Source organism: Triplophysa rosa, linkage group LG9 (assembly GCF_024868665.1).
Source record: "Triplophysa rosa linkage group LG9, Trosa_1v2, whole genome shotgun sequence".
Taxonomy (NCBI): Eukaryota; Metazoa; Chordata; class Actinopteri; order Cypriniformes; family Nemacheilidae; genus Triplophysa; species Triplophysa rosa.
The window spans coordinates 20,870,520-20,885,739 of record NC_079898.1 but is presented as its reverse complement, the minus strand read 5'-3'; the positions used below and the strand labels follow the sequence as shown (position 1 = coordinate 20,885,739).

Genomic DNA, 15,220 nt, shown 5'->3' with positions numbered 1-15,220 from the left:
TATTTTTCTTCATTCCTAAGCACAAGTCAAGACTTGTTTAGTGAGACTCAGTTGTATGATTTATTCCTCAGAAGAAAAAAAAAAGACAGTTCAAGTCCTCAAAAGTTTTAAATCACAAATCTTCTGAATTAAAATAATAATCAGGGTCTTTTGTAAAGTCCATTTTTCTCACAACACCCTGCTCCATCAGATCATCCAATCCAAGTGGAAACTCTGATTTCTCTTCAAACTCTGAAAGTGACACAAAACCCACATTTTCCTCTTTGTTTGTTGAGCTCTCATCTTCCTCTTCTGCAATGACAGATGACAAAATTAAATCCTGTGTTTCGCCGTCACCCAGTGTCGAATCATCCATTTTAAAATTTTCCTCCATTGTTCCAACCACAACTGACATCTTCTTTAGAGCTTTGCCCTTTCCAAGATCTGTTTTTAGCCCCTTCACCAGATTCGTCTTCACCCTGTGTTCTGACTGGCCCAGTGATGCAGCATGCTCCATAGTTTCATGCACCTTCTGCCTAGTTCCTTTGTGTTTAAACTTTGTAATCTCTTTTGGTCTTTCAAAACTTACAAAGCTCTCACTGGTAGCCATCAGAATCTCCACATCTCCTTGATTCTCTACCTCCATCACTTCTTTTACCTCCTCTATGAAGTCCACTGTTCTGGTGTGAGACTCATTTTGCGTCTTAAAATGGTCCTCAGAAGAGCTCAGGGTAACAGAGGCGGCAAAATCATTGTGGGTATGGGACCTTTGTGACTCATTGGCCCACTTGGCTTCAAACCAGATAGCATCAACATTGTTGTGAGTCAAGACAATAGAGTCTAGAGTTGAAGAGGCAAAAGTTGAGGGAGGAGAGGTCACAGGATCAGCGAAGCCTACTTGATCACTGCTCACGAAACCGAACCCTAACACCCAAAAGAAAGACCTGTATTTTACTGTTAGCATGGAGAATTAGGAATGATGTAATCATGAATAATATTTGACTAACCATAATTTGCTAAAACTGTAAAAAATATATAGGTAAAGGGTGTATTTTTTTGGAATCTGATTGATTGCGTAACTTAACAGGAAAGACATGGGGAGTGTCGAATCTTGTTACAAAAGGCACATACAATCCTGTTTGGTGTCTTTAGTAATACAGAAACTACTTTAAATATGCAATTTCCAATTTGTCAATTTGACACAGGTATGTCTGACCCTTTAACAAACTTGCTTGTACTTGCCTTCATATATTAAGCGTTTGGTTTTAGTGTGGTTACAGACAGAATCACAGCAGTCGCAAACAGAATCATGACCAGACACAGAGATCCATCTGTGAAAGCAAGACATCTTTGTCGAGGCATCATATAAACATTACATTTAAAAGCTATGAAAACCATTTGCGACAAAATTGGGCGTTTACACAATTTGTGAAACACTGCAAACCTGTTTGTTACGTGGTTGTAGAAGCAAGATTTCTGCACTGGACTGGGGCCTCCACCAGAAACAGAGAGCTCACAATGAAGCGAAACCTACAACAGATAAACCACAACTAAAACATGATGAAATACACAAAAATCACAAAGCACAGTGATACACAGCGCTGTTTGCCATAAAAACAACAACTTTCAAACCAAATCTTGTTAGTGATGGGCAGAACTACAGAATCAAACCCACCTTGGCATCGGAAGCATCAATGAACTGAAAAGCATTAAAGGAGAACTGAACAATGTTGTCTGCTTTGGAAAACCTGAATCTGGCATCTGGATTTATCAGGCTTTCTCGTAAACACCTGTACAGGATAGAAGAAAGCGAGTCGGTGTTAGTAGGAGCAAATATGTTGGTCTAATGTGAAGTAATATAAAGATTATGTTGACAACTGCTCCATTTTTGTCCACCCACCCAAAGTTGTCTATGATGCTGTAATTGGTGGCTTGGTGCACATTTTGGGTTGTAGTCACATAACAGCTGCTGATGAAGAGTTTGACTCCAGCGTTTTGATGCTGAGTGGAGATCTGGACATTCACTCTCTGACCCAGCATATGAACAGCAGATCTGACCGGAGAAGACCAAGAATCTAAAGCACAGACAAAGACATGGAACAATTATTAAAATTTATAGTGACCATTATTGAAAAGTGTTTTACAATTTACACAATGGTTAAAATGACATGTTATATTCTGTCCTTTCTTGTATCCGTTTCATCCATTGCTTTTGTATTTTAATACAGTATTTAAGACAATAATATTTGAACAAAAAGACAACATTTAAGACAAATGTGCCCAGGTTTGATGTCAATTATGACATTATGTTTAAAGTGTGTTGGTTGAAATAATACGTCCACTAAGCTTACCATCCATGAGCTGAATCCGGAAGTCAGCCAACCGGCTCCTGATACTTTTATGCAATGATACGCGCCACGTTGGTCTTACTACTTCACTGTGCACATGATGCCTGAATGACGATCATATTAGTATTTGACAAAAACCGGCATAACAGCTTATGAAATGCATACTAATGTTGAAATAAAACAAACCATCACAGAAAACGTAATGACTACAATGGTTACAATCAGATTTGTATTGATTTAATGTCTGGTAATTTGTTGATGGAATGTTAATAAAACGCAATAAAATCCTACTGGAATAAGGCCCAAAACAAACTACCTAGCTATTTTGCTGTGGCTTTAAAGAGTACTCAGCTGATGGTTCGTGATAATATTGTATTAAAATACCATGAGAATTTGTAATGTATCTTTATCAGGGACATGTTATCAGATTTTTTTCTAGTCACGTGAAGCTGCGGAACTGGCACAAAGTAAACTTAAGGACAGTCTCTAAAGTCACACACAAAATTGCTTTGTGATGTCATCATCAATGTGTATGTAAATTAACTTTCACACATGATTTGACAGTTTATTTTAATACAATTCCAAATTCTAAAAGGGTTGCTACATACTTGACACCTACATGAACACTTTAGAGTTCTTTTTGTTGTTGTTGTAATATTAAGTCATTCTCTTCAAAGGCTACTGAAGTTAGAAACGTGTATTCCGATGTTGTATGTAACTTTACAGACGGCCTCTAAATTTGCAAAGTCCAACATCAAGCCAACTTTATGCCACCACACTACCATATTTAACTGTGACTGTTCTTACTAAAATTATAAAAAGAAATTGTGTTAATGGCATGAAATGGATTATGAAAGTAAATTAATAATACTGATTGTGACATCATGTTACCTCTTAATGCGACACTCGACGCCCACATTTACATGGTGAGACCGGAAGTGGGGTCGGTTTGACTGCGGCACGTAACGAAGCAAATATTTAAACACGATATATTCAGGAAGCACCTGTTATGTGGAAATCAGGTCTGTCATTATTAAAAAATGAGGAAATAAGATATCTAACGTTTTTCTTTAAAGAAACGTCACCTGATTTTCACCCTGGCAGTCCGTGAGCGCGTAGATAAAAAGCAGGTCGTTATGTGGCTCGAGCACTCCGTTACTTTTGCAGGTTTTCCCGAGCGTCAGCTCCTCAGGGGCGGCGGTAAAACCGTAAAAAGACCGCTTCACCCTTAAGACAAAACCGTTGCTCGAGCAATTCACCGACACGTCCGGGAGGCGGTTGAATTGGGGCAGGTGATCCTCGACAGGTAACGTTTGATCCCTGGCATGTGTTTGCACAGGGATCCGCAGTAGCCCAGGTACCGATCCAGTGGGATGATGTTTTGGCCTAACTTTGTATCGTGCCAGTGTGAAATCGCCCCGCTGAAGCTCTACGGAGTGTTTCTGATGGTATGTTTGTTGATGATCGACTGTCTCATCGACCAAAGATAAAGACGAGACACTATAGTTCAATCTTGGGCTGAACAAAATTCCGATGATCAAGTTTAGAATTACACGAGTATAAACGCCCACTTTCATATCAAGACTTTGGTGAAGTGGTCTTATGTTAAGTGTTTATCTACATGTAAGCGTTTTGCTTATTCTTGAGGTAGCGTTTATCTTACTAACTACTCCAATCGAACAAGCGTTTGTAAAAGGTTGGGGTGTGTTCAAATATGATTGGTCTAATCAGCCAAGGTTTATTGACGTTCGTAATTGATTACCACCTGCACTGTGCGACATTGGTCGCTAGAGGGTACCATATCGCTTCAGAAAAACCTGAGGCGCCCATGAAATCCAGAGTAACATAATCTGCATTCGTACTGAAAATATTTTAGTAGCCAAAGCACAAACATCTTTGATTTTATACAAGAAATAACGGCACATCATTGCAAGTTGCACGAACAAAAAAACGTATGTACAGAACTCGTTTAATAAACCCAGAATAAATACACAGATACCTGTGTTTTTTAAGACCATAAAATTGTACATTTGTAGTTCTCTGTGCTGTTTTTAAGATAAACCCACAAAATCATCCAACCTTCACAAAGTGGGCAAAGTAAATCCATTTTCACAAACAAAATGTCTCATGTTTGATCATGTCAGAGGTTTACAATGAGTAGTAGACTGCAAGTTATGCAAAACATTACAGACAATGCCCATAGCCCATGTTTTTAGAGAATAACAAAAATCACAGTATGGTGAACATTTGTATCTTGTGAAGGAACATTCACACATACAAAACACAAAAATTTTGATAATTGATGATAAACTATACTGTACAATTGAACATTACAAGTCCTTCATAATAACGTTTCTTCAGTCTGAAACATTTTATATCGACTCCTTTGGCACAGCAGAAAAAATGATCTCCTGTAAAATGTGACTGCAGTAAATGCAAACTGGGGGATTAAATTCCCCTGTTTTCATTTCTGTAATCTCATTTAACTGGGTTTTTAACCAATCTCATAATTTTACGCAGTATAAGGCACTATAAATAAATACAGAACCATACAAAAACGAATCAACAGCCCTACACATATTACAATTTTAGATCTTCAATAAATAACTGGAAACGGTCCTTTTTGTTTCCTTAAAAATACTTTGTGCAAAACAAAAACAAACAAATCTCTTCACATTTTCTCAAACAACTGCAACTTAACATTTCCTTAACATTCAGGGGAAAAAATTGAATCCATCTTCACATTGAGAAAGTCATTTTATCATTTGAACCTCAATTATTTTACTTTATAGGTCTACCTCTGTTCACAAAGGAGATCTTAGAAGCAGCAAACAGTGACTTGTTGTCACAGTAGTGCAGATATTTAAGGGTTCATCTCTATCCTCCACTGTTAACCAGCTGAGCAAGGAAAGTTCTCTCCTTTTGAGAGCTCAGAACATTAATTTCTCTTTGCATTGGTTAAGGTGTGCTTTGGCACCCTCTGTAGGTCACAGTGGGAACAGGAATTATGCTTTGATAACAGGCTGCAATGCTTCCATCTCAGAGTCTTGATCCTCACTCCTCCTGCAGGTTAATAGAAACAACACAACATTCTTATTTTGCTAACAGAAACTTGTGTGTCTTAAGTCACATAAGAATGAAACAGAAGAAATTGATCTCTGTGAATATTATGCGACACTCACCGCAGTAGCAGCTGGAGTTGTTTGTTGTTATACTGTCTGCGTTTTTCATCAATGGGATACATTTGAAAGATGAACAGCCCCAGAGCTATAAGTGCTACAGGAGCAGCCGACACCAACATTTTCAACGTAAAATTCACCGAATCGGGCTGAACACAACCCCCTGTCACATATCCTGCAAAACTAAAGAGACAGTCAACAAAAGCGACTGATTTAGATGAAATACGAGGACATGTATGCAAATATTACTTGTGGCGTACAAAATGTGCAGGAAAATATAATTCCTCTCATGATGGATTAAAGTGAAAAAGGCAATAAGAATCTCATCTACAGACCGCATTCCACTTTTACAGATGTGACTTTATGATCAGCTCTCACAGACACATTACAGGGCTTGACTACACACAATGAAGAGAAGGCTACCTTAATGCTAGCGTTGATACCCCAAGAGACACTCCAGAGGCAAATTTGGTAAAGAACACATAGAAGGAGAAGAAAATAGCCTCATGGCCGTGAGAGTCGGGATTCTGGACTTTGAAATCATCTACCACATCTGGAAGCATGGACCTGAAACAAAAGCACATCCACTTTTGTGTCTGAGAATACAAATATAATATTTAAGGCCGACAAAGTTCTCATGTATTCACTCATTGTCAGTCATGGATGCTTATAGAGACCGGAGAAAGAGTTAACAGATCAAATGTAAATTTGTTCATTAAAGTCGATGTCAAATTATGCATTTAGAACAGAACATTTTTTATAGGAGCCACATATGAACACTCACCAGGGCAGGAGAAAGGCCGCAGCCACACTGGCACCGGCCGCGACGGATACAATGTAAGATACAATGAGGTTGCTGCTTATACACACCACCAGTATCATGAAAGGCACCGCCCACTACAACACAAACACAAGGGTTATGATCAATGACATCACACACATTTTACGCTGATGCAACACGAGAATCAGATACCCACCGTAATGCCGATGTATACAGCAGTTTTCTTTCCAAACCGGCAGAGGAACCATTGCCACATGGGGACGGTGACAGTGGCAGACAGCTGGAAAGAGAAGTCATATGTAAATTTCTTTAATCTTAACATATAACAGTAAACACAGTTAAAGAGTGCACCTGCGTTTTCATTTAGATTCTTTTTAGGTTGCTACAGTTAACACACTCATTATCTGTTGACCCAAGTCAATGCTGCTCTTAAACTATAAATGAAGCTCTTTCATCGCTATGGAGACGACTAACCTAATCCAACCCTGAGTGTGATGTTAAACGTAAAAACAAACAATTCACAAGCACTTACAAACGGTAAAAAAAAAACAGTTTAGTTACTCACCATGATGACCAGTAAGATATTTTGAAAATGGTTTCTGAATCCCAGCGTGTATTTGATGAATACAGCAAAATTTCCTTCCAACAGCTGAAAAAAGGAAAACACACAAAGGAAGTTCCCATCAAATGAAATGACTGAAGATTTCTGTAAAAATGATGACTTCATTCCAGAACCAGTTTCAATCTGAATCGAATTCTGAACTTTACTTTACTCTCTCACTCTGTATTGAGGGATGTGGCACATTTCTATAAAGCAGAACTATTGTGAGTTCCAGAAAGTCTGTCTGCCTCTCACTAACTCACAAACAGACTGGTTAAAAAACAAAGTTTGAGTCTTCCAAAAATGATCTGATTTACGTGAAATTTTACCTCACCATCAAAACAAGATTTTAAGTACATGTGCCTCTTCATATATCGCTCCTGTTCTTCTGAAACCTTATATCGCCATAACTGGCGATTTTTTTTGTCATAAATCAATATTATTATAAAAAAGTATTAAAAATTGCTTGTCAACTTTGACAACACAGTATTTAATCATTTGAAAAGTACAGTGTTTTCCATCTCCTGAAAAACAGCGAATTTGGACATCCAAGGTTTTAGAAGGACAGCGACAATATGCTGTAATAACGTCTCTCTTACCATGAAAGCCAGAGAAGTGAAGAGGAAGGCCAGCACTAGTTTAACATACGGCCCATGACTCATCACCAGACGCAGGCCAGTTCGAAATGACATGCGCCTATGTGCTTTCAAACCACCGTCATCTGAGAAAGAAACGGAAGAATAATGAAAACTTTGCTATAATTAATGTTGTGTAAAGTGTGTGTTCACATGTAAAGGAAGATAACTCACTGTCTTGCTCTCTCACTCCAAGAAACAACACAACAGCACACAGAACATAGATTAAACTTATGGCTGCAGATGCAATCATATATGCACGCCTCTGTGTAAGAGAGAGAGAGATCCAACTCATGATCAGTTGGTAAAGACTGATACAATATAAAATTCTGTCTGGATTTAACAAGTTCGGCTTGACTCCGGCCCCTCACCTCATTAAATATTTTGTCATCTATTAAGATTTGAGAACTATTGCTGTGCATGGAGTGATTGGCACTGTTGGTCACAGACGTGCTGTTAATGCAGGTGCTGCCGGCCATGCCCACAATCTGCCCTTGAACAGCAGTGCCAACTACTGAACCCAACACCTCTATAGTCATGCCTGAAAGAGAGGGGTAGCGTTAGGACAGATATTAAAGGGATAGTTAAACCAAAAATGAAAATTCTGTCATCATTTACTCACCCTCATGTTATTTCATACCTGTATAAATTACTTTGTTCTGATGAACACAGAGAAAGACATTTGCAAGAATGTTGGCAATTTTCAGTTCTGGAACATCTTTGACTACCATAGTAGGAAAAATTAAATGGTAGTCAAAGGTGCCCCCAAAAAGGTTTGTTTTCCTAAATTCTTCAAAATATCACATTTTGTGTTTAACAGAACAAAAAATATACACTTTTTTTCTACTATGGTAGTGGATGATGTCACAGAACTGAAAATGGCTAACATTTTTCCAAATATCTTTCTTTGTGTTCAACAGAACAAAGACATTTATACAGATTTGAAACCTGAGGGTGAGTAAATGAGGACAGAATTTTCATTTTTAAGTTACATTATATGGCACAGCTGTTAAGTGATGTAAAAGTACAAGGCATGAAAACGTGCGTGTGTGTGTGAGTGGATGTTCTTACGGTAAGCTGTGGCTGAATCCCGTTCTTTCTGTTCAGTGCTGATGAACATGGTCAGAGAAGAATACGGCACATGAAAACACTATTAAAACACAAACACACACAGTTAGTTTACTGGCTTACACTAAAATGGTATTAATATACAGTATATGCAAGTATTATACACAAAAGTCTGGACACGCCTACTCAATTCTTTATTATAATTTTGTCATTCATTTATTTGTAATTTTTCAATTATTTGTTCTTTTCAGATTTTAGAATAATAGTAAACTTGTCAGTAGCATGAAATAACACAAATGGATCAATAGGAATAATGCAGTGACCAAAAATGTAAAACGGAATGTGGAGCCACGTGCGGTGCTTTTTTAATCTGTATTGTAACTCACTGACATTGACACAAAAAGAATGAAATACATTTTGGAAATTTGTGCATAAACAATTACATTTTTTGAGCTTCCAATTCATTTAAAGCTTTTATATCTAAGCCTTTGACATTATATTTTTATGATCAGAAGAAACAGGCATTCAGTAAAAGGTGTCCACACTTTCAAATGGTAGTGAATATGCAAGTTTATAAATGTACAATTTGAATTCTCTGAAGGTTTGTGAGTGCATGTACTAACTGTCTGGAGGGACTGGAACAGACAGTAAAAGACCAGATACCACAACATCTTTCCTTGCTCTATTGGAGGAACCACCCATATCAGGAAATAACACAACACAGCTGGAACGGTGGACACCAGAATCCTGCATAGAAAAGACGGTATAATCATCTAACTGAAAAGCATGGGGGGCGGCTTTTGTTTAGTTTAATTAATCATCATCATCAAGAGCAAAATGCCAGATACTGTTTTTATGGAGAAGGTAAATCAGGAACTGTTTAATGTCAATAGAAAAGCAACTGCTGGAATCACAGTGTGCACAGCAGCTGCTCCTGCATTAATGTCAATAAAAGCCATATTCTCCAAAGCACTGCCTGTTTGCTCCACTTCCTTCTCATAAACAGCCATGTTGACTTCCTGCAATCCAGCTTTAACCTGCACGCTCGACAGACACGATGATTTACAACAAAACAGCAGTAAACTTCAGTATCACAATTCATGCATACACTAATGCCTGCATGCTGCATGTAATCTGATTTGTCACTCCTGGTGGTGTGGTCGGCTCAGCCTATCAGAAAGCAGACGGCTTTTTCTGCACTTGACTCATGTCTTTCCCACGTACTGCTTTCACACACCTAACGTACGACACTAGATTAGCATTACATTTCGCATGAACTCCTTTACATTTCTCTCTTTATGCCTGTAGCCATATTGCATAAACTAAATATTGGTGTGACAACACATTCTTGACAGGTCGTTCAGTAGATCCATTTTATTCAAATGTTTAAACTACATTTAATTAAACAAGTAAAAACTTCTCAGCATTGTTAAGCTATGTTACATTATGCAGGTACTGTACCTTGCAATCTGACGTTAAAATGAAATTTCATAATGCAATTATTTTTTATAAGAGAACAGAGTCTAAGAAATGACACCCTGCAGTTCTCTTGCACCCTCATAACTCTTGGCCAGCAAATCGGCCAGCAAAACCAGAAGCAGACGGGCTCATGTCACCTACTTTTTCTCAAATGATCTCACCAATTCCTTCCTTTCCTCAACCCACCCATTCCCAAAAGTCACAAGAGGATTTGGAATTTTTTCCACACTTTCGTTACGTCTCTTCTCAATTTAGAAGACAGTAACACACATTCGACATTCATCACACATTACAGAAACGTTCACTCTGGATGTTTTTAGGAACATACCAGGGCATCATGCGTCCGTGGCGTGTCCATGGAGTTCTGCTTACTAAAAACCCAACTGTGGGATCGGTCACAGCATCCCAGGCCCGGCCCACAAACAGGATAACAGAAGCACTGAGAGGATCCAACTAGAAAAACAGATTCAGTCATTAGTTATTGTCGAGTTAACGCAACAATTCAACACTGTGTACTTTGTGTTCCTATCTTAGATAATTCCTCGACAACATCACACTAATGCCAATCTTCCGTTTGCTCGCCCAACTTGTTGTTTTGGTTAATAATAACAGCAAAGAAAGATCATTCTCACCCAGAGTGATATGTTACATTAACTAAGCCTGAGACTTTATTTTTATAATCCTATGGCGAGATCTGGTGGTATAGTTATTCTACTGTGCGCTCACCTGTGCCACATCCAGCAAGAAGATTTGCAAAAAGAAGCCCAAGGCGCTTCCCGTGATCTGATAAGGAGCCCCTCCGATTGCAAAACACACCTTGCTGCAAACGGTCAGAGCTGTAACCCTCTCCTGCTGTGGTGGACGCTGATGGGACAAAAAAAGAGATCAGGAAAGAACAATAAAAGTGTTTGTACAGTGTAAAATAAGAACCTTGAGAGACCAGTGAACTTTTCACAGCAAGACGACGAGATAAAATTCTGATGAAGAGTTCCATCTTGAGTGCTTTTGTTTCCGTAGAATCCCAACGCTCGATATCAAAGCTCCTTCAGAACAGTTTGAGGCCTCTTGGCGTTTCATTTTAGTAGGATTAAGATGTTTGCTCCCTCTGCTCTGGCTGTGCAGGGACATTACATATAAACTAGGGCTGTCAATAGATTAACATTTTTAATCGCGATTAATCGCACCCTTTTCGTGCGATTAACTGCGATTAATCACATACGTATAGTGAAATTAAACATCCACTATTTATTTTGTTGAACATGTTTATTTTAGTGCTGTCAATCGATTAAAAAAAAAAAACTAACTAATCACACACAGCTTTTATGTTTTTAAATATACGTCACATTCTAATAATTTCACATTTTATCTCCAAATTAATGTAGAAACAACACATTTCTTTAACAGCATCATTTCATGAATGAAAGCCAACATTCTAATATTGTTGGCTTTGCAACTGATGTCTTCATTAAATATATAATTTTTTCTGCTAATCAAACCTATTATAATAAGTCTGCCCTTCCTATCTGTCTAGCAGGTTTGAAATATAAAGAAAATAAACTTCTCAAACACTTTACAGTCTTTACTGCTAAATACATGAAATACAGAAGAATCCTCATTGAAGCTTCGTTTCTTTTGTTCGTTGATTAACATTAGTGACAGGAGTCACAGCAGCACGTTTAAGAGCGCCGCACCTAAGCAGGTCTAATGCGCTTCCTATTTTCACTACTCTTTGCATTCCTATTTTCACTACTCTTTGCATTCATTTAAGATAGACAAAATGTGCTTTCTGGCATATTCTTGTGTGTTTTTGTTCATTCAAGCACGAAAGAGAAGTTAATACATGGTGTGCTGTCTGACAGATTCTGACGCAGCCTCTAGCCCATGTGTTCACCAGACGGGATCGCTGTCGCGTTGCATTGAGCCGTATTCCACAGCCAGAAGCTGTCAATCTATACTGGACATGTCAATACAACCATTTCAGGCCTTTATATGAATAAGAGCATGATTATAATGTAATGCTAGACAATGATGACAGAAAAAACAGATCTTGCGTTAATGGCGTTAAATATTTTAAACGCGTTAATCTGACGCGTTAACATTGACAGCCCTAATATAAACTCATCTGACTGTTAAATATTCCACATCTTGTTATCAGATTGTCCGAAAATGGACGGATGGATGGAATGATGCACGTACCAATAAAATATATCCCTAGAAAAAGTTGCATTGGATAAAAACATCTGTCAAATGCATAAATGTGAATTGTTAAAGAAATATGTAAAAAGGAGACAGACGAAGTTCACAGATATGCTTATAGAATCATCACCACATTTATAAGTTTCATGTAAAGCCACAAATTGATTGGGTGAAGTCAGTGCTACTTCCTCTGAGTCAGAGTAGAAAAAACTGCAATCAGGTACTACCCTGGTCATTACCAGCTGATGCCATCCAGCCAATGAGATCCGGCTTGTCCACAAAATGCTTTGGTCAACGCTAGTCTTCGCAAGCATCCTGCTCAGAGGTAAGAACAGGCAAGCAGGACCGAATGCAATGATTGGACGAACATTTTATGGCACTGTGACTTCCATAGAAGATATAAAAGTATATTTAGACCTATTTACATAATGGTTGTATTGGGATGTGAAGAGATACCACTAACATAACAAAAAATCTTTCTGGAAAGAATTGCCTACCTTCCCTTTAATCTTGTTACTTTGAAATGAAATATATCTGATGGACTGTGTTAGCAAATATTTTAGCATCCAGTTCTTTATACCATTAATCTTTAAAATACCAAATTCTAATAATAAATTAACAACAAAATATTTATTTACAAATTAATTGAATAAATGTACACAGAAGACATGGACAATCGCGCGTGCTGACGTAAAGCCTGGAGCAAGTCGCGTTAGTGAACACGTCCTCTTTAAATCCGGTTTTCCTCAAAGACACGCCTTAGTAACGAAAGCATCTGTGAATTGCAAGTAGTCCGCAAATAATCCTTAATAAGTGAACTTATATTTTGAAATATGCCTTTACAGTTGGGCGCCGATATACTCATACGTATCTCTTCCGCTTAAAATGATAACGGTCGCGCGAGTCTGGCACGTGCTGTTGTAATGATTGCATTCAAGACTATTATAGAGAATATTACACTGCTGTCGCATCCACCATTTACCTGTAAATAAATATCACTGTACGTATTCTATATATAATCAATGAACACATTTTATTTACATTCTGGTTGACCTACCTTGGCGATTTTGATGTCATCTTGAGTCACGGGTTTGGCTGAAGGTAACAAACCGGTAGGAAATTGCTCGGCTCCCTCTCCTTTTGCCATAACACTGATCGGGTGTAGTGTTGCTCCCGGAGCGGAGTGTGATGATTTATTCGTTTGTTGTATTAAAGTATCAGTGTTTGACAGTGTACCGTTTCCACTTTCGTCTTTCAGTGAAACGAGATGCTGCTCAGCCTGCCTGTACTTCACTATTGCCGCGTTTGAACGCTGGAGTGTCCACGCCCACGCCCCGTCACTCGTGGCAATGGAGAAAAGTGAGGCAGAGGATTAACGTTAGGCATTTTTATGTCTAAGTGCATTATCTTCGAAGTATGCTGGGAGGACGTGCCTCCTCAAGAAAGAAAATAATAAACAATGCAAAATTAACACAACAAATATTTAGGAAGAAGATTTTTAATTGTGTGTTAATCACAATAACACTGAACAGCAGACATTATCATGCATTAATATATATATATATATATATTAATATTGAAAATTGATGTTTATCTATTTTATAAAATAGAATAATCCAAATATTGCGACGAGTGGCACAATAGAGCCAAAAGGACAGGCAGGCCTAACAGGATTGGCTTGATTGACCTTAAAATAGTTTTAATTCAAGCAACATGAGGTTTGGGCTCTTTGTGAGATTTTTATCAGCAGCCCAGTCATACACGATTATGGTGTCATATACAATTGAAACTTAAATTGTTGCCATTTTCATTTCTATGTTTGACACTGAACAATATATTGAGAAAAATTCTATGACCTGATTTAAGTGGGACTACAAAAAGAAAAATCAAGAATAGTACAAATATCCTGAAGCAAAATGCCCTGTGCTTTTGGAATCACTGAGACTGGGAAGAAAATTCAGTTTTCAACAGGAAATAATAGAAAACAGACAGCAAGATCCATACTGGAATACTTTAAAAATGTATTAAAGAGGCAATTTCCTGGAGTGGTCCAGTCAAAGCCCAGACCTCAGTCCAACTGAGCCTCAGTGGACTGACAAAATATGAGGTGTGTTCACAAATCCATCTGTATAATGCTTGCGTTCAAAAGTCAGCTTTGAATAAAACTTCTGAAGATCCTTACTGGTAATAACTGAATCGCATGCTTATTGTAACCTCAAAGTAGGTCACAGTAAATAATAATAATACGTGCATTTGTGTGTGTGTGTGTGTGTGTGTGTGTGTGTGTGTGTGTGTGTGTGCGTGCGCGTGGAAATGGATAAACCCTACGGTATGGGGACAAAATGCCCCCACAAAGATGGCAATATCCAAAATCCTTGTCCTTGTGGGGACATTTTTTGTCCCCATGAGGAAACAAGCTTATAAATCATACAGAAATAACTTTTTTGAAAATCTAAAAGAGCAGACAGTTGTGTATGATTGTTAGGGTTAGGGAATATGATATACAGTTTGTACAGTATAAAAACCATTGCGTCTATGGAATGTCCCCATAAAACATGGAAACCCAACAAAGGTGTGTGTGTGTGTGTGTGTGTGTGTGTGTGTGTGTGTGTGTGTGTTCATGTTTGTATATCCCGGTGGGGACCTAAACCTGAATACACACCAACACATGGGGACTCGTGTCACCGTGGGGACCAAAATTGAGGTCCCCAGGGGCAAAAAAGCTAATAAATTGTACAGAACAATATTTTTAAAAAATCTAAAAATGCAAAAAGTGTTCTATGATCTTTAGGTTTAGGGATAGGGGATAGAATATACAGTTTGTACAGTATAAGAACATTACGCCTATGGACTGTCCCCACGGGGATAGTCAACCAAAGCCTGTGTGTGTGTGTGTGTGTGTGTGTGTGTGTGTGTGTGTGTGTGTGTGTGTGTGTGTGTGTGTGTGTGTGTGT

At 38.2% G+C, this 15,220-nt stretch overlaps 2 protein-coding genes across 3 annotated transcripts; both read right to left on the bottom strand.

The window, feature by feature from the left end:
• Positions 1 to 46: 46 nt before the first annotated feature.
• si:ch211-67f13.7 (uncharacterized protein LOC565426 homolog) lies at positions 47 to 3,977 on the bottom strand. Of its 2 annotated transcripts, none has more exons than XM_057341471.1 (8): positions 3,413 to 3,977; positions 3,219 to 3,331; positions 2,331 to 2,431; positions 1,880 to 2,054; positions 1,655 to 1,769; positions 1,424 to 1,509; positions 1,222 to 1,310; positions 47 to 903 (listed from the first exon to the last, which is right to left on the bottom strand). In XM_057341471.1, exons 1-8 carry the CDS (start codon positions 3,902 to 3,904, stop codon positions 113 to 115), a joined length of 1,962 nt encoding a protein of 653 aa, XP_057197454.1. In that variant the 5' UTR covers positions 3,905 to 3,977; the 3' UTR covers positions 47 to 112. The 2 variants fall into 2 exon arrangements, with proteins under 2 accessions (XP_057197454.1, XP_057197455.1); XM_057341472.1 differs by having other exon boundaries at positions 3,219 to 3,280.
• Positions 3,978 to 4,227: 250 nt separating this feature from the next.
• Positions 4,228 to 13,597, bottom strand: mfsd2aa (MFSD2 lysolipid transporter A, lysophospholipid a). The gene is made up of 14 exons (XM_057341476.1): positions 13,324 to 13,597; positions 10,797 to 10,934; positions 10,399 to 10,523; positions 9,215 to 9,338; positions 8,595 to 8,673; positions 7,895 to 8,064; positions 7,698 to 7,788; positions 7,488 to 7,609; positions 6,853 to 6,936; positions 6,484 to 6,567; positions 6,291 to 6,403; positions 5,930 to 6,073; positions 5,510 to 5,689; positions 4,228 to 5,390 (listed from the first exon to the last, which is right to left on the bottom strand). Exons 1-14 carry the CDS (start codon positions 13,411 to 13,413, stop codon positions 5,333 to 5,335), a joined length of 1,602 nt encoding a protein of 533 aa, XP_057197459.1. The 5' UTR covers positions 13,414 to 13,597; the 3' UTR covers positions 4,228 to 5,332.
• Between the last annotated feature and the right edge of the window lie 1,623 nt (positions 13,598 to 15,220).